At 36.9% G+C, this 19,976-nt stretch overlaps 2 protein-coding genes across 15 annotated transcripts in view; one reads left to right on the top strand and one right to left on the bottom strand.

Moving 5' to 3' along the window:
- LOC141908132 (uncharacterized) overlaps positions 1-19,976 on the top strand; it is a 150,319-nt gene that overhangs the window by 33,053 nt on the left and 97,290 nt on the right. For all 9 annotated transcript variants that reach the window (XM_074797994.1, XM_074798000.1, XM_074797996.1 and 6 more), the window contains exon 4: positions 12,560-12,756. In XM_074797994.1, coding sequence (XP_074654095.1) covers positions 12,560-12,756 — 197 coding nt within the window. The remainder of the gene's footprint in view (positions 1-12,559; positions 12,757-19,976) is intronic.
- LOC141908134 (uncharacterized) lies at positions 1,240-4,032 on the bottom strand. Of its 6 annotated transcripts, none has more exons than XR_012619578.1 (3): positions 3,722-4,032; positions 3,262-3,344; positions 1,240-3,172 (listed from the first exon to the last, which is right to left on the bottom strand). XR_012619578.1 is itself a non-coding variant. In XM_074798003.1 (3 exons), the coding sequence occupies exons 1-3, from the start codon at positions 3,764-3,766 to the stop codon at positions 2,535-2,537; spliced, it is 474 nt and encodes a 157-aa protein (XP_074654104.1). In that variant the 5' UTR covers positions 3,767-4,032; the 3' UTR covers positions 1,240-2,534. The 6 variants fall into 6 exon arrangements, 1 of the variants encoding a protein (XP_074654104.1); XR_012619579.1 differs by having other exon boundaries at positions 1,240-2,941; positions 3,033-3,344; XR_012619580.1 differs by having other exon boundaries at positions 1,240-2,553; positions 2,972-3,344.

The raw sequence follows: 19,976 nt of genomic DNA on the forward strand, positions 1-19,976 counted from the left end.
AATCTATTTACTCAGCAGGTCTTTAAGATGAGTTCTGAATAGGACAGATCCATTTTTAAGCATGGTGATAATACAGTATCATGATGTTTGAATGCCAAAATAAATGCCTGGTCAAATAAATTCATATTTGTTGATTGTACGTCAGTACGTTTACACAGTGGTTGCATATTAGGTTCAAATCTGTCAATGCATTTTATTCTATGTATCGGTATTTTAATTTACTACAATTCCCATCATTCTGTATGGCTTTGCAGAAAACCCATCATCGCTGCTTAGCAGCTATATTTCTATCAGCGTTATCATTTTAGCTGTTTCAACTTTTCGACTAGCAGTTTGCGCGATCTTAAAATGACGGATATTTGGGAAACCCGGAAATAGTTTGGCATTTAATTGGGAGCACATGAGCTTTTGAGAAAAAACTTTATTAGAATGTTAGGCCACACAAAGATATACCCTAGTTTCTCAAGAAAGTCAAATGCCGCCCGCGTCATGAAAAAAGTCCCTAATAAAAATTAAAAAGACAAATGCGCTCGCCCACATCAGCCAAGCATCTAATCGTATGTTTTTTTATAAAAATTAAAACCCTCTCACCCTCATAGTTGTATAGTGTAAGGCTTTTTTTCTGCGGGCGTTTATATGCTCATTTGCGACGTACTGGTAATCCACATTTACGGTGACAAAAACAATGCCAAGTTCCTTTCCTTTTACTTCATTTTGAGGAAGCGTAAAAAAAGCTAATATTGTATCAATTTCGATTAAATGAGTTGATATAGTTTGAGTTTATAGGTTTTTGGGAGCTACTTAATTCTAAATAGATTTTTTAGCATATGTTTTACTTGCATTACTGGTATTTGTTTGGCATTAGTAAAAGAAAAAACTTCCCTCCCGCGTCTGTTCTATAAGTCTCAGGTTGAGCTTTTTATTTCAATTTTTTTATTTAAAAAGCAATAAAAAATATAGCTGCATAGCAGCGATAACGGGTTTCTGCCTAACTTTCATATGTCGCACTGGCGAATGACGAACTACTTACTAGCAACCTGGCGGATTGTCACTAGCTATGAGTGGAATCCTCAATTGCCACAGCAGCACTGCAGGAACCCCATTGTACTGTGGCAGTCGCCATGCCATCAAGCTCAAATCCTTGCCAGGGACAATGTAGTAAATGACATCAGAACTTGGCCAAGATGGGGATAAGCACCAAATTTGGAAACAATAATTATACACAACACATATCATCATACCATCCACCTTTTATTTATATTTCATCCCACAACATTGATTACAAACATTTCTGAATACTATCTCACTGCACAATACAAAATACATACATCGCCACAAATGATTGCTACATGATCAATTACCATTTCCTATATATTCAATACAATCCTTCATACAGTTCCATACATAATCATTCATAAGACTGTACATATGTGTTTAGTAATATTAATGGTGGTAATATATGTACAGTGTTATCACATCAAAACCTATGACAACAACGCATCAATATCCCCCAGCATGAAATAATACTCATTTTGTACACTGTACATAGCTGTTACATTCCAACACATCCATTCCACACAGTGACTGCTTCATCCCCATGACAGCTAGATATATACATCCACCACCATATCTTACTGTTACATTGCTACATATCAATCACAATGTCAAATATCATTCATGCCCCATTACAACTATCTACATACTTTCCCCAGCTTATACCACTGTTACTTAACAACATATCAATTCCAAATACACACTGTTTCATTCCCTATAAACTAGGTACATCAATTTACCCATTTACTATTGTCACACAATCTTCAAAAACACTAAAATATAAACCCTGTCACTCATAAATGAATTCACATAAAGGTCACATAAAATTAAAATCATAACTACACATGCCTGTATATACAAAACCCCACTATTGTAACACACCTGACCCTCCTATATACATCCACATAGATGTTTCCACATATCGAAATCAAAACATACACTACATACACACCACTACACAACACCCTGCTTCATTAATACGCGTCACCCTCTGACATATATTCGCAGAGGAGACTCTACAGAACGAAATATTATAACCTCCCATACACATTTACACAACCCAGTACCATAACCTCCTACACATGTGTCATGATAAGCAAACAACATCGAAATTCAAATGTGTACAAGTGGACAGAATTAAACAACATAAACCTATTACCAACTTGTGACATTATCATATTATAACATTACAAAACCCATCCAAATAGGAGACTCTGATAATCGAAACATTTACTACATTTGCACCAGCACACAACTCCCCTATAAACAAATCTGCCTGAATAACCATAAAAGCGATAACATTAAAAACCTCATTTTCTAATGAGTAAATACAGTTTATAAACTGTATTTACTCATTAGTTTTTTCAGTATTTTGTCGCTTGCCACACCAAGAGCAAATACATTCCTCAGATTGTTTCACACATGACACAACTTCATAGTGTACACCTCTGCAATTTTTCAAATAAATGTTGCCATTTAATTCACACACGATTTGGTGCACTGAAAGTAGAACCAGCGAATCGTAACCAACCATTGCCTACAAATGTATATATATCAGCATGCAGTAAATCAGCTGTTGCAAGAATTTCAACCTCTGTCACCCAAGTACCTGTATATTTCATACGGGATTCATCAATATACTCATTTATAGTAAGTTGTGGATTTCTCAGATGTGGTTGGAATTTGTCGGAATTCTGCCGCATGTGCTTTAAAACTTCGGTGCGTATAGCCCGATGATATTGCTCAGTTCCACAGATTGAATATGAAATTGCCCGAAAAAAACAGCTTCCATCGCCTTTAATTTTCTGCGTATTACATGGAGAGTAGAGTTGTCCATCATATTTGGGCATACATTCATATCCGAGAGTTGAGGGTCGACAATGAATACCTAGAATAGAGCATAATGTTTTGCACTGACCTTTTTCTAGTGGGTTGTAAATTAAATCATCATGCTGCACGGATTCACTAGTAACAATTACATCGCATTCATCTACTTTTGGGTTTGTATAGGGCAGTTCATCTTCACTACTTGTTTGTTGGTAGTTTGGAGAGTATGTAGTCGTTGTTTCGATAATGCTATTCTCTACAGTAGTTTCAATTTCATGGTTGATAGAAGCCACTGTAATTTCATACTGTATTGGTTGCCTCTGATTCATTGAAGCTGCAAGATTCTGACAATGTTTGACAATACAATTAACACAAGAGTACCTTACTAATACAGCATGTCCATCAGCGGTCATCATTCCTGATGCATCTCTCGAATGTGAATCAAATACCCAGTACATGTCATCCTGTTTTAAAACACAAAATGTATTTCCAGCAAATGTTATAAAGCATGTGTCGTAATTAAGCAGATTATTGTGCAAACATTCATGTAGTTCACTGATAATTCCAAAATTTCCAGCTCTCATTTCATCAGATAATTCAGATATAGCAACTTGAGGGGATCCAACAGTCACATTATAAATGGAATTTCCAATCTCAACAGCAGTTGGTAGCTCACTGATCAATAAATACATATTTGTTATTGTATTCATATTAGTCAATGTTGCGTATAAATCATTTCCAATATTCAATACTGAATCAATATCATGAGGCATCCAGTTTATTACAGCTTTATTTGATGCATGAATCATTGCAGCTAATGCATTTGTTACACATTGCTTACCTGAATGAATATCGTATTTTGGATGACCCTGGTGGAAATTTCCATGAATTGATGAACATCTCATATTCTCAGCACTTAAACATGACTCACTGTTACCAAAATTGCCATCACAATCTCTACACGAAATCATACTCGAAATTGGTTGAATAGATGAGTCAGCTTTCATTTTCGATGAGGTTTCATGTATATTGTGACCAGCGTTATCATGTTGAATCTTATCACAGTTGTCAAGTGTAATCTTTTCACAGATTCCATATATAGCCTTATCATAGTTGCCTTGTTTAGTCTTATCATAGTTGTCATGCATAATCGTATCAAAGTTGTCATGATTGAAGTCACAAAAAACTGATTTCACTTCAATTGTCTCAACTTTGTTTTTTGTCATATCTTCATTCGAATTAGTTCCACAATTTTGATTCATAGTCTGATCATAGATCTCATTAATATTCATTTCATGTTTTTCAGTCATTTTCATTTCATCTTTTTCATTTGTTTTCAAATCATAGTTTCCATTCATATGCATTTCATATTTTTTCATTCATTTTCATTCCATGTTTTTCAGTCATTTTCATTTCATCTTTTTCATTTGCATTCAATTCATAGTTCTCATTAGTTTTTGGTTCAAAGTTTTCATTGATTTTCACTTCATACTTCTTGTTTTGATTGTTATCAGAGTTTTCTTTTTGCGTTTCGTTAAAGTTTTCATTTTGAGCGTATTTTAGGTTTTCATTTAAGATTTCATTTTCAACTCTTCTGTAGTCTTCATCTTGAGATTTTTCATAATTTTTTTCCATTGATCCTTTTTTCATCTCTCTGTTTTGTCCAGTTAGGGCTGAGGGAACTCCAACCACCTCCACCTTCTGAAAATAGAAAAAAAATTCATTCACTATACGTTCGTAGAATTTTCTAATGAGTTCAATTCAATTCAATAGCTTATAATTATCTCAACAAGAACCAGGGATGATACGACACTGGTCAGTTACACACCCTCTAAGCAACTGGTTTATGATTTACTGATATGGTTTTTTCTGATAAAATACCAAAATCAGGCACCAAAATATTGCGCAGCTAACACATGTGATGAACAGTTTAATGAATTTTTTACTCGGAAAAAAGGCCTACATACTTCTTACTAGAAGATTAACATTTGCCTATGAAATGAGGGTCTTACCTTCTTCGGCTGAAAGCTACCAGCTCTTCTTTTCCTTTTAGGCATGATGAGTAATGTACTGATCAATATCCTATTTCAAGTATCAACAAGTATCAAGTATGTGACCTATCACAAAAGAAACATTATCACAGCATTATTAATCAGCCTGTAGGAACTTTCTCTAAAATTTCGAAACAATAGGTGACACCTGCTACAAATAGGTATGGTGTGTTGAACAAGCAGCCTGTCAGCTGTGATAGCTCCGCTGGGTTTGGTTGATGGCAAGATTGGAAGAAAATTGAATAAAATGTGTTGAAAACAATGCATCAAAAATGTCTCCAAAACTAAACAAATTAACTGGATTTTGTTTGCAAACTTTTGGAATAAACCCTATAACCCACATAGGCTAGACGTAGTATCCTGAACAAATGTGCAACGACGAGTATTAAAACAGGCAGTGAACACTATTATGGTTCGCCCGATTACCGATTGGTGGCTCATTTTAAGATGGGTTGAAACAAAAATAAAAGGGTGGTCTTCCCTCTGAAACCTGTTGTTGCGGGGAATACCTGCATGATGAGTCTTGTTTAAAAAAATAAATAAATAGGAAATTGAATAATTGGTCGTCAGGTTCCGTTTTAGAAAAGGAATGATGCCAATACAAATATCAACAAATTCAAGTTCTGGAATTACTCGTATGATGGCACTAGTCAGAACCGGAAATTGGAACCTAAATCCACCTTGTTTTGTTGATTTGCAATAAAGATCTCTCGCTTCAAGTTTTTAATGAGCATTTTTTTTCACTAAATTTGTGATTTTTGGAAAATTTTTGACAGTTGAAGTAACGTTTTGTCCAATCTAACAGATTTCCAGGATATCATACTTAAAGGATTAAACGTGATGATGTATGTACGTAAAATACACTTACTAAAAAGGAAGTGCATATTTAACCTGGATCCGGTCACCGACTTCTGAACGCTATTTTGCCAAATCCATTTATTATGTAACAATTAAATCATTTTATTGGGTTTAGGGTAAGGGTTTGGATAGGGTTAGTGTCAAGAGGGTGAGAAGAGGGTCCACAGGGTTCGATTTCACAAGTAGGGATAGGGTTAGGGTTAGGTGAGGCTAAATGTAGCTAAAACATTCGGATGGTTTTCAATGAGCTCTGTGATCTAATAGGAAGACGCTAGGCTAGTAATTCACTGGTCCGGGTAAACTCTGTTCTCCACACTTCCTTCCAATTATCTAAGCCGCGCACCTCTTTGCGCATGTGCGTAGTAAATCAGCCAATTTAGAGACAATATTTGGCGAAATAGCGTTCAGAAGTCAGTGACCAGATCCAGTAAAATAACTACTGCCTACTAAAAAATTGAGAGGCCAGATTTTTATTGCAAATAAACTAGAACATGGCAGATTTAGGTACCAATATCCAGTTCTAACTAGCGCCATCAGTCGAGAAATTCAAGAACCTGACATTGTCGATTTCCCCAATAATTAGGCAGGCACAATTAGGCCTATGGGCCTAGGTAGATTGAATATACAAACAGTAGACTTAAGCTTGAATCAGATCCAGAAAGCAGGATACATTTTTACACTCCCAAATGGTCTGACATGAGTGGGCGGAGTGTACTGTAATTTATGTATAATAGGCCTTCAATTTGAAATTAGCTGACATACGATATCAATTAAGATATTTCTGTGTTCATTAAAATTGGCAGTCCCTTCTTATAGTATTTATTCACATTCACGAAAACCTGATGACTTGTTCGCATTCAGCAGAATCGGGTGGCTTAATCATAAGTCACAGGGTCAGGGAGATGGAGTGCTCCCTGCTCTCGCACACAGACACACACACACTAGTGCAGTTCAAATCCCATTATTCAATATTTAAGCTGCTGTCTATATAGGCCTAAATATTTTCTACCCATACCACAAACACTATTATTAAATCATACGCATTGGGTCAACCTTAACACCTAGCCCAAATTTGGCCTTTTAAAAGCTACTTCTATGTGTAAGTCATGCGGGATTCGATATCGATCTCACACCAACCTAGTCAGTAACCTGTCTGAGGTTTAGTTTCACAATCGGATATTTTCACAAACCACAGTCAGGAATGGGAAGGTCATTTTTGTATGAAATCTTCGTCAGCCAATTTGACTGACGAGTAATTTTCCTGGCATTTCATTGTCTCTTAAGATATCCGTCTAATTTTTGTTGTAATCGACGCACAACAGATTCGTAGTTTGTCTGATACATATAACACCTCACCTGACGATCTTAATCCATGTGCAAATCGGCCGTAAACTGAGAGTAAATTTCCGTCGGGTCAACAGCTGCCATTTTGAAAATTACTGGAGGTGCTGGCACCTGTGGACTGAGGCCAGGACAACAGCACAAACTAACGAAGCGAAACGACGAAATTGAAAAAAATTAAGAAATCAACACTTATTCACATTTTTCTTTTACCAGAATTTATTATTTCATTATTTATTATGGAAAATACGAAGATTTGAAATATAAGTTGGAAAACCATCAAAAATAAAAATTGTCGTTTCGTCTTGGAAGTTTTATATAAATCCTTGTAGGTCCCCTTGTCTTATCATGCCACATGTGCAATACAGAGAAATGGCGAAATTGGTGGAGAAATTAATTAATTTCTCAAAATAATGTTGATTAACCACTCGAAACATACATAAAATTGGATTATTTCGAAAGGTACCTGTGTTAGTTTGTGAATTAAGCCATTAATTGTGGACTGAAGTGAATAGAAAGTATATTTTTGAAGTGTTACTTTTTTCAACCGTGTTTTGGTCCTTGTCATCCCTAACGTTGGTATAAGCCCATCCGATTATAAAAAGCTTACCACCAACGATTAGGTAACTAACTAACACCAACCAGACCCGACTGCTACCACAATGCGCGGATCAAGACGAATTCCGGTCGGCTTTTAATACCAGTCGTCAGATTACGTGGAAAAATACATCATATTAGGCCTAACCGTTATATATACATACCTCTCTGAAGATTGGTCACAGAAACACACAACAAAGTCGTAAAAATGCAAGTAACGTAGAGTGGCGTCGCACGTTGTAAATAAAGAAAATGGCGTCCGAGCTAAATTGACGCATGCGCACGAAATCTGAAAACATTGAATGGATGTCGTAGGTCGAACCCCGATTTATAAATCCGAATCCGTGATTTATTTTGAAGCTCAAGGTCGTCGGGTAATTTGCAGGCTTTTCACGATGTACATTTATCAATGGATGATGATTCTTGCGACATTCTTTTTTCCTGTTTAGACCAAATAATTACGCGGGATTAATTCATAATCAATTATAATACGCAAATTGGAAATGGTCAGGCGCTGAGTTATATTTCTTTCATAATTGAAAATTAGGTTTATAAGCTGCTAGTAGTCGAATCTGAGAGGAGTTACATTTTATGAAAAATTTTTGGCTGGAAAGGGGAAAATTAATAATAATAATAATAATAATAATAATAATAATAATAATAATCAACAGAATTACAAGAGGGTTTCTGCGAAAGCAGCAGAAACCCTAATAAAATTCGCCCGCCCTCGTCACTTTTCAGAAAAAAATTGATGAGAAACTGGGGTATTTCTTTGTGTGGCCTTATGCCCCAAAACATTTAATTGAAAATCCTAACCTATCAGTCAATTCCTGAATAATTAAATCACATGAAATATTAAGGTATTTTATCACAGTGCTTGATCTCTGGCCAAGGTACTTTTTATCCAAAACCAGAATCAAGTAATTTTCGAAGTTTTGAAAACGCTTCAATGGATTTACTTTATATTTGGTATAGACACATTTTCAGCCCAAAAACTTGCCGACTGCATCAATATTTGTTTACCAAAATCAGCATGGCAATTAGAAAAATTTTGGAGATGCTTCAATCAACTATCTTAATCGTTCACTTATGTTTTGCCCCTCATAACCCATCATAAACAAATTAGATCAATTGGACTTCTGATGGTCCACCTGTGACATCTTATGTGTCAAAAAAAATCATTTTGCCCTGAAATCCGTGACGTGTTGCTTCCGAATTGTTACCAATATTTCATTGAAATTTATGATGTTTTTTCTTTGAGAAGGGATCTTAAACAGACTGATTTTTCATTCAAAATCAATTAATTGTTCGGCAATTGACGACCATCTTGATCTTATCAGTCCTCATTTATTGATGGAAACCCCAAAAACCAACCAAGTATCGACCTTAAGGTGTTGATATATGATTTTTATGCCCTGGCACCTAAACACTTTGAGACAGATTTGCCTCAAATTCAACAGTTGTGTTGTACTGTATGAGGTTAGTAACTGAATGGATTTTGGGTCCTGTAGGTTCAAGGTCAAGGTTAACAGGAAGCCATTTTGTAAATTTCATTTATGGCTTCTAACTAATAAACGATTTGAGATAACTGAATGAAATTCTATGTTAGGGTTAACCTAGAGACTGGGTAACTGATTAGATTTTGGGTCCTGTTGATCAAAGTACAAGGTAAATAGAAGCTGTTATGTATTTTTCATTTCCGGGTTCTATCTCAAAGGCGGTTCAAGATAATTTGGTGAAATGTTTTGGATGGGTTACCCTTGAGGCCGTCAGTCACTGATTTCATTTTGGGTCCTGTAGGTCAAAGGTCAAGGTCAACAGGAGCTGTTTTGCATTTTTAATTTCCAGGACCCAGTTCCACTGTTCTGAGTTAAGATTTAACTCAGAGTTAACTAATTGAAAATGAACTAATTGAAAATGAACTGACTTTAACTCAGAGTTAACTCTAACTCACAACTGTGGAACCGGGTCCTGACTCTTAATTCATAAATGGTTTAAGAAAACTTAGTGAAATTTTATGGATGGGTTACCCTAGTGACTGTGAGTGACTGATTGGTGGATTTCGGGTCATGTAGGTCATAGTCAGTCATAGTCCAAGGTCACCAGAAGCTGTTTTATATTTCTCTTTTCATGCTTTCAATCATAAACAGGTGGACATATGCTTGGGGTGTATTTTACTCTCAAGCATTTCACCTGATGTGGGGGCATCAGTCATCTTCAGCGACATTCTAGTTACTACCATCATAATATTCATTTCCTCTTGTAGAATTGGAGTTACCCAATCATTTGTTCTCGCCACCAGGGAGGAGTAAAGTATTGAGACATTTACAATTAGTCAATTTGTATTGGCACCCTGGCATATTTTGTAACAACAATAATGGCAAAATTGTAACACTTTGAATGCATAATACTTCAGTCCCAATGTTTGTGCAGGCACGCTGAACACAGGGCAGTGTGTGATATTTAAATGGTGGCCAAAATAAAGTGTGCCGGGCTCATGTGAACCGCTGTTGTTTCCGATAATTTCTTGTTTCTACTACAAAGTTGGTCCTTCAAACCCCAAGAAACATGTCGGTGGCAGCCCTATGGAATAAGTAAGGAGGGTATAGGGTGGTGATATCATGAATCATATACTACCATCGAAAAAGGCCATAGGCCTATGTACAGATAGCCTCATTAGTTTAGTAACTTAATGTGCAACTTAATTTGTGACATAAGTACTTGAAGTACCTCTCTTAAACTGTTCTTTATGAGGGTGCCACTATACAAAATAAAGATTTGTCTAAAAGATTCTATAAAAAACAGTTTTCTCTTGTTGCTGTTGAAAATGCTAGTGCTCACTGTGTCCATTTCTATGTGCTTTTAAGTTTCCTTTATTGTTCTGTGGTGTGGATGGCAAAGTTATGGATGTAGATTCAGGCTCCTCGGCTGAGGAGCCGCTTGTTTTGTTTCACTTGCGTTATTGTCAATCCATTCATCATCTGATGTCTGGTTATCTGACGTTATTGCTACCTTCCTCATCTCAGACTTATGTTGATTATATGACATGATTTTTGGGTCACTAGGGGGTCATTTATGTGAAACCTTGTGAATCCGAGTAAAAAAGACCATTCATAGCAGGACAATGCTATATCATAGTTTGATTACCCCTAGGGAGAGGATGTGCCCTAGGGCGTACTCTTTTATGACCTCCGAAGTCTCTGTCCGAAATCTCCAGTTGGCTCCACAAAAAATCCGAATCACACCACCTCGACAGAAAGGAAGTTTTGGACTCTCCAAAAAGTCACATGACCAAAAATAGAGTACGATCGGAGGCAAACGGATTCTCCAATCTGATAAATAGTGCACACCCCTATTGTTTTGGGTTCCAAAGGTCAAGGTCAGTAGATGTCATTAGCGCGTAAATGCGATTAAAGAAGAACCATTGATGGCAGGACATAAATCCGCCATTTTGTTTCCGAATTTTGTGGTCTTCCCAATTCGCACAAATCTGTTAAAATATTTAGGGCAGTTTCTTCCTCCACCCCCCAAGAGAAGCAGAGAGTCCGCCGTAGTAAGCGAGTGCTCGCCGGCCAAAAACTGAAAGTAGCAGCGACTGAGATTTTTTCTTGTTCAACGTGCGATTGTTTGTATCTATACTAACAAAGTTGAAATGGGAGGAGTTAGAACAACTGGCAAATGATAGACAAGGGTGGCGGGGCTATATGCTAGGGGAGAGTCGCCATGTACCAAGTATGGGACACCTAGTCCACGCAGCGATTGATTTTTTTGTGTCCACATGTTGAATGTACTGTATAGTATTGTGTATACATTGAATGCTGCGTGCCTGTAGTAGACTGCTGTGTATCGATTATTGGCACGCTACCACAGCAGCGAGACTTACATAGATTACTGTACAATGAATACTCGCGGTTTTGTTTCTCTTTTGATTTTTAACATTAGTTAATTTTGAAACATTTCTAAACTATAAGAAACTATTTTATCACTATCCTAAATTCCAATAGTTATATTAGAGTAGCCTAACTTAAATTAATATTCCATTTCATCATGGCGACCTTGAACTGTAATCTTAACATTCTCAGTTTACGTAAAATGATATTGAAAGTGTAGCCATGTATATAGCCGTTATAGCCGGTGGACTTACTAGTGCTCTACAACCCCTAGATGTTTGTTTGAACAAGCCGTTCAAAGATGCAATCAGAAAGCAGTGGAATAAATGGATGATGGAGGGTGAAAAATCATAAACCAAACGAGGCAATATGCGTGCACCCTCCTTACCGGTCATGTGTAAATGCGTCGTTGCCATAATAATAATAATACTGTTTGTCATAATAACAGCCAATTATTAATTTGATATCATGTATCAAAATATATCAAAAGTTATAAAATAAAATGTACGAAATTGATTGAAAAAGTTTTATTTTTATTTTCATGAAGTTGACATCTGGTCTGCAACTCACTTGAACTCCGGTAGATGGCAGAAGCAATCGGTAGTCAATACTTCTAGTATTCTTCGGATCTTCGTTTTCATTTACCTAGACCTACTATCAGACCCCGTAATTAGGTCCTTACTTCCAGTAATACATATATTGGATTGAATTGGTCGACAGCAGTAGAAAATTTTTATGACTCGAAAAGAATAACTCATGTAGAAGTAGACCCCGAAAAATCAACTTGATTTTTTAGAAATTCGACTATTACGCGAGAATATACCTTAACACATATATGAAAATATGTTGAAAATTGAGTTATGCCTTTGATAAAAAAAATTCATCCTGGATTCTTTTATTGTGGCTACAATATGATTGATTTATTTTTGAATTTACTTGTAGGAGAATGATATCATGCTGCAGGTAGAGTTGGCCTACCTAGATGGAAAGGAAGAATTCAAATTCACAGATGGTGAGAACAATGCTGTGTTGTTAAAATTGCAAGAAATGAAAGCTATAGATAGCTTCACTGGGGAAGAACTACTGCTGCAACGCAGGCCTACATTTGTGGATGAAGAAATCAAAGAAAAAAGAATACGGTAAGTCCTAAGTCATAAGTGAGTCATAAATGATGCAGTGGCCAAAATTATCAATTGACACCGCTACCAATTAATAGGGATGAAAATTTTCCGCGGATCAGCGGATTTCCGCGGTCAATGACTCATTTTTAGGCCAGCCATAGGCTGAGCCTATTACTGTACAAATGGAGCGAATTTAAATGACATGGTTTCCAGAGCAAAGGCTCTTTCACTATGCAACTGAGCATATATTTATACAAATCATTCATTAAAGCATTATCCATTCTCCAAACTCTTTTTCGCGAATATCTGATCGCAAAAATGTTGGTTTTGAAAAGCCAATCAGAAAGCAAAGACTCCTCTATGATTGGCTTAGCCCCAGAAATCAGCAGGTGTTCACGTGAACCCGCAGTATCGTCTACCGTTTTACTTCCGGGTTTTATTTTAAGATCTAAAATTGTATTTAAAGATCGATTTCTGTGGAAGCTTTAGTTGATTTGGCTTTTGGGAGGAATATTTTTATTAGCACTACAGAAAATATCATTGACCATTGTGCAAAGTCCGGGAAAAATTGCTTTTTCTTAAATCGGATAGATGACCTTGATATGCTAATTAGCCATGTGCTCAAACTACAAATTCAATCAAATTTTACTCCGCCGAAAAAAATTAAATCCAATTCAATTTTACTTTATTGAACAAATTAAAACATCCAATCCAATTCAATTTTGTTTTATTGAGCAAATTTCAGAAAATTCAATTCTATTCCCCATTAAAATCAATAAGACCATGGGAAAAGATTTATCTGAGGTATTTGTTTCCGCCAGATCCAGTCGCTGTCTTGTGCTACTTTTGTATTCTACGATTGTATTGTGTAAATCATTAGGTATTGACTCTGAGCTGGGAGTGTATTTTGACAAATTTAACCGACAGAATGCATCATCATTTGCCATTTTATGAAAAGCTGAGTATATAGTGCCCCGTGGGGCTCTTGTTATCATTCTTGAGATCAGTGCAAATCCGTTGAGAAATGTGGGGGGAACGGGGTTGTTGTCGGCGTAATATCTCTGACACTCCCTCTGAATCAGGCATCGTTGGCGATAACATAGGCCTACTAAACGGTAAAAGCGTTCTATTTTTATAATGCTACGATCTCCGATCAGAATGTGTGCGTGTGTGTATAAATACATGTAAAAAATACATGCATACATAGTTTTCTACTTCGGTTTTTTTAATCCAGGTGATCACATTATATATCTAGCTCATTGCGTAGAAATTTAATTGCACTTGGGTATTTCAGAACCTGCACAAGAGTGCATTAAAGAGTTACAGTCAACTGTAAATGGACTGTACTGTTCTGTACATGGAGATATTGATCGTACAGCGCGCGCGCTGATCTAGTCTAACACTTCGCGCGCGATATTTAGCGCTATTGCCGAGAGACTCGGGAGTGCTCCGGACACAACTACGCAGTGAACTATAGAACTTTTGGAATTCGGATAAGGCTGGATCATTCTTTGCAGTTTCAGATGGTCGCTACTCTTTACCGTAAAAACCAGCGTAAATTAATTGGCCAGCTGAGATTTCCGCCCCGTTTATATCACTCGAATTTGATGGTAATCGTCACGATTTGACCCACTCTTGTCTCGATAAAGCAAACGTCGTCTTGCGAAACTTGTCATCCAAATACCATACGCGTATCGACCCTGGTCAATTTCTTCCCAATTTCCCGCGCCACTGCGACCGTGACAATCTCCAGTTGTAACTTCCGACATGTTGTTCAACATAATAAAAAATCTTGAAACAAAAAAGGCATGGGCCACGACTGTATTTCTAATAAAATGCTCAAACTATGTGCCGTCAGCTTGGCCCCTGTACTCTCTTTATTGTTCCACAAGATTCTTAATGGCGGTGTTTTTCCGGATAGTTAGAAACTCGGTACTGTAACCTTAATCTATTACAAGAAGGAGTGTAAATCCGATCCGAACAATTACAGACCCATTACTCTCCTTATGTCTTTTTTTTAAGTTTTTGAACGCGTTGTGTATGATCAACTATACAGTCACCTTTAAACCAACAATTTGATCTACCCAAACCAAGCGGGATTTCTTAAAGGTCATTCAACTACCGTTCAACTGGTTGCTATTACTTTCTATATTTATGAACAATTCAACGAAAACAACCACATGAGATCTATATTTTTGGACATTTCTGCTGCGTTTGACAGCCTTCCGCATTATTTACTTGAAAGGCTGAATCCAAGAACATGTCTATCGTACTTTTGAGCCCAAACGTCTACTTTTACTTAGTAGCCACTTGAGAACAATAAGCAATTAACGATATCAGCTACTTTTCCAGTAGTATACATTTCAAAACAGTCACTCTGAAATAATATTCTTTTCAATTCGGTTGGTTTTCTATAGTAACTGTTTCGAAGAGTCTACTACTGAAAAGTGACCATTTTAAAACATCTGGTTTCGATAGTGCACACTAGCAGTAGAGATGACTGTAAAACCACCCGCCTGTTAACAGTGACTTTGTGATAGTAACTCCTACCATAGCAGCTACTCTCAAAACACATCGTTTCTAAAAGTCAACTATTGAAAAGTGACCATTTTGAGATCGCTTGCCAGATTCCATGTTATAAATACACTGTAGCAACATATGCTTCAAATTTGCAGTGATACGTGACAATATAAACGGTGTTGTCATATCGCGGAAAGACGGAATCGCGGAATTTTCCAAAAACGCAGAATTTCTTCATTTTTACTTTAAATAGAAAACAGGTTTTCGCACGGGGATACCCACTGTCGGACAGGGCACCGGACTGATCGATGCAACGAGTTAGGTTCGAGTCCCATTATTTGCAGGCAATTTTATATGGAATTATTATATTACGATACCGTTGACTGGCTGCCACCTGTAGAAGAAGTCAGAATCAAGTGGGGTGAAAGAGACCAGGCACCTAATGTCTATTTCTACTGGGCAAACTTCGGTTATCGAAGTTCATCTCCTTTTTGAGAACTTCAGAAACGAATATTATCAGATAAATATTGAGCACGTTCGCGGTGTTGGACCGTAGTTGTAGATGGTTGCAAACATGAAATCCTATGACCAAACAAGTACCGGTTCAACTTCCTTCGTCAAAACCGGTACCAATAAGATTCTTTTGATCCAAATAATCAGCATAGGAACATATACGTTATAGCAGTCACAAAGAAAACATTAAGAAAAACGAAACCATTTTATAATCTTTCATATCATTTAATTCTAAAAGATAAACCACATTCACTTATAACAACAATGTAGACACACAACACGCATGAACAATCCTAAGCCAGAATGAAATATACATAATGTCTATTTATTTTCGTCTAAAATCGATCCAGTTCCACAGTTGTGAGTTAACTCTGAGTGACTTAGAATCAATTCATTTCCAATGTTTTAAATCCAGAGACCAGAGTCAAATCTTAACTCGGAACTGAGTCCTGGAGAATGACCCATGGTGTCATCACAAATCCTACGTTTACGTACCATCGATTTGTATTCCTTCAGTTAATGCAGCGATACTCTGTATCACTGAATTCGCAAAGCACGTATTGCCTAGGTTCTACATTATTTGGAACAGTATCGTTTAAGTTGTTGACTGGCGATATAATAAATTATCAAATACTAATTCCCGGTGTTGAAAACCTGGGTCCGATGCCCTGTCCGACAGTGGGTATCCCCGTGGGAAAACCCATTTACTATTTATAGTTAAAATGAAGAAATTCCGCGTTTTTGGAAAATTCCGCAATTCCGTCTTTCCGCGATATGACAACACCGCAATATAAACATACGGAAAACTCTACTCATGCTATAGTTTGGGGTATAGTTCCAACTCTTTGAGGATGTGAAATGTAATGAGGGATTCCCAACTTTAACCAATAAAAGTTGAGATTGGAATTAAATTTGTTTACAAATTGTCAATAGTTATGTAGTTTTAAGATAAATCGAAATTTCCTTCTTTCCATGAATTCAATTTGAACAAATGCAGCTATTTTCAAGCATAGGTCTGCATTTATTTTTGATTTAAATTCTTAGATTAAAAGCACAATCATGAATTCATGCTAACCTCTCATTATTGAAATGGTGGTTTATTTTCAACAGGGGCCTGGATGTCTTTGCATCATAAATTAAGATGTGCATTTTGGAGTGTTCGAATTTCCCTGAATTCTAATTTCGCAAAATCATTGATTTTTTTAAACAAAATATGCTTTATCCATGTGGATTTTAATAATTCTAAGAGAGCCCATATTTGATCGAATTTAATAGAAGAAACTTTGTATTTATACACAAGCTCTGTGCTTATGGAATAACTGGTAAAACTCGAGGACTTAATTAGCAGTTATTTATATAATCGACGTATATGAACTAAAGTAGAATTGACGTTATTGGACTACTCAGCCAAGGGCTGTATTAATACTGGCGTGCCTCAGGGATCTTTGTTAGGACCACTTCTTTTCTTCTTTATATTGATCTGCCAGACAATTTGCAGTCGTCTGTATTCTTATTTGCCGACGATACGTCTATCCATACCCCACTTGATTGCGGCAATCCGGATAATGGTAATCGTATCATCCATTCTGATCTCGACAGAATCAACCGGTGGTCTACTACTTTGCGTCTTTCATTTAACCCATCTAAGAAGGCCGATATAACCTTCTGCAAAAGAGGTACTCAAATCTACATCCCCCTTATGCTAGGCCATGAAAACATCCGCAGAAAGCGTCATCATAAACATCTCGGCTTCATCCTCGACGAAAACTTGTCATACAACCAACATGTTGAACATCTGGCGGGTAAAATTTTAAAAACTTATTAATCCTTTAAAACCGCTATCCAAACTTGTCACGTCATCTAAATAGAATGTACTTGTCATTTATAAGTCTGCACTTCGACTATGGTGACATACTTTATAATAGCGCCAGTATTGCTGAACTCGTTAGCTTGGACCACATCCAATATAACGCCGCTATCATAGTCTCTGGCTGCATCCACAGATCTAACAAGCAAAAAGTTCCAGCCTGCTCAAACTGGAATAAACTGGAAACGCGTAGAGAGGAGCGATTAGAAATTTTTATGTACCGTGTCGCTAACGGTACCGCCCCGCCCTACGTAACATCAATTTTTGAATGCTATAAGTTAATTCAACCCCGGTTTATTCGAAATCCGCGTCCATTTACCATACCGGTGTTCAATTCAGCTAAAGTACAAAAAAGTCGCTGTTTAAATTAATGTACGCATGGAACGAAATCGAACCAAATGTCAGAAATATCCCTACATTTTTGGCCTTCAAATCTACAGTAAAGAAATTCAACTTTCATACGGTTCCATCATACCGCCTCGGTAATGTCAGTCGCGAAAAGGAAATCCGCCTTACTAGGTTACGCGTTGATCTCTTGCTCAAGTCGCATCTGTCCAATCAAAACTTCCGCAACGTCGACAACCCTTCATGTAGTTACTGCAACCGTGCTGCCTCGACTAAACACTTTATGTTCCAATGCCAGCGTCCTGGCCACCAACTCAAAATCAACGCTCTCCTCTCAAACCTAGACATAGGTATACAGAATTACCTTAATTCTCTCACCCTTTCTAATAAAGTTAACTTTTTACTTAATGGTAATACTTGTACTTTCTGTTTAGATACTAATGTTGAAATGTTATGTCTAGTAGCTACCTTTATTCAGTCTAACTACAAAGCCTTCTCCTAATTTTGTAAATGCCAACCTGCACACTCCCCCTGCCCCCTTTTTTGGTATAATAATGTAACTTTATAGTTTATGTCTGTCATGTGGATTTTGTTTTCGTTCTTTTTGTAAATTTTGCCTTGAATGTGCATTCATGCGCGGTGGCAAATCATTTTGTAATGTATTTAATTTCATAACGGTAATAAACTTATACTTACTAAAAATATCACTCAAATTTACTGTACGGGAGCTACAATCACAGTCGCAAGAAATATTGATGACAAAGCGAAGTTTAATTACATATTCCACAAAACAAACTAGGCATTTTACTTAATAGAGTTTATTTTCTTTGAAAAAAAACATCATTTAAACACCGAAATAATATAAGTGCACTAGGTAGCGTGCATCCACTATTTTCCACAGTGATAACATCACACGCAGTATACGCCCCAGACCCGTATTTTGAGCAACGCTGAGAACTAATCTTAAGTAATTAAAGATGGCATTAAGTGTGATCAATTGAACCCGTCATTTTTATGCCCTCACAATCGTTGGAGCCCGGCTATCTTGTATTTAGTTTGCTACACTGATGATTTTAATATTTTTAATACTTAGTGCTGCACGACGCGAGTTGATTGGCGTTAGCCATTTTATGTATCGATTACCTGTAGTAATAGATAACGCTTCCCATGGAGCAGATTAGTGTTTTTACCATGTGCACACAGACATGCATCAACAAACCCACATTTGAATTGTCGAATGGTCATGCGAAGACATGGTGTCACATTTAAAAACGTTTTAAGCTTGGGCCTAAATTGCTTTACTATTAAAAGATATCAAATTATGAATGAAACTATTGAAAGCCACATTCAGTTGATGAACTTGATTTCAACAGTATCCGGCTGGCCTGGTTTAATATGTACTGCCCTGAAATTGGAAAAACTTCTATAGTAGCTCTTGATTTTGTTTGTCCCGAGTAGTTTATGCTAAAGTTTTAGTTGTTTTATGTCATTGTCACACGGGATCAAAATTGTCAAGTCCAAAATTCCCATAATTAATCATGTGTAACTGTCGTTCTTCCGCTGGTGAATATTATTTTCCTGTTCCACTTGGTAAATCCAAAGACTAGCTATAGGCCCTCAGGATACAGCTAGCAGTTGGCCTTAAGGTTCAGTCTGTGAACAGCTTCGAAACACTCGTGTTAAATCATGGATGTGAAGCTTTTACCCCATGAACTGCATGGTCATTGGCCTATGTCATGGGTTCTTGGTGATTGTGCTGAGAGCAGAGTGTATCCAGTGGTCGTGGTAACTATTCTTACTGACGTTTTACCTTGATAGCATGGATTAAACATGCACCGCATCAACACAGTTATTTCCATTCACTTTTCAAGTTCTAAGTCAACACTGAAACCCATCATGGAAAGTTTCTTTCTGGTTGGTGTCGATGGACAACTGAATATGCACTTTTTTAAAAATTATCTATTGGGTCTTGTAAATATGTGCCCTTTTCTAA

This window comes from Tubulanus polymorphus, chromosome 7, assembly GCF_964204645.1.
Source record: "Tubulanus polymorphus chromosome 7, tnTubPoly1.2, whole genome shotgun sequence".
Lineage (NCBI taxonomy): Eukaryota > Metazoa > Nemertea > Palaeonemertea > Tubulaniformes > Tubulanidae > Tubulanus > Tubulanus polymorphus.

Coding starts and splice junctions, on each gene's coding strand:
- LOC141908134 (XM_074798003.1), bottom strand. CDS start 3,766: ATGGAAATTTCCACCAGGGTCATCCAAAATACGATATTCATTCAG. Junction 3,345..3,721: donor AAAATACGATATTCATTCAG/GTAAGCAATGTG, acceptor GTTTTAAAACAG/GATGACATGTACTGGGTATT. Junction 2,591..2,971: donor TTACAACCCACTAGAAAAAG/GTCAGTGCAAAA, acceptor ATACATTTGTAG/GCAATGGTTGGTTACGATTC.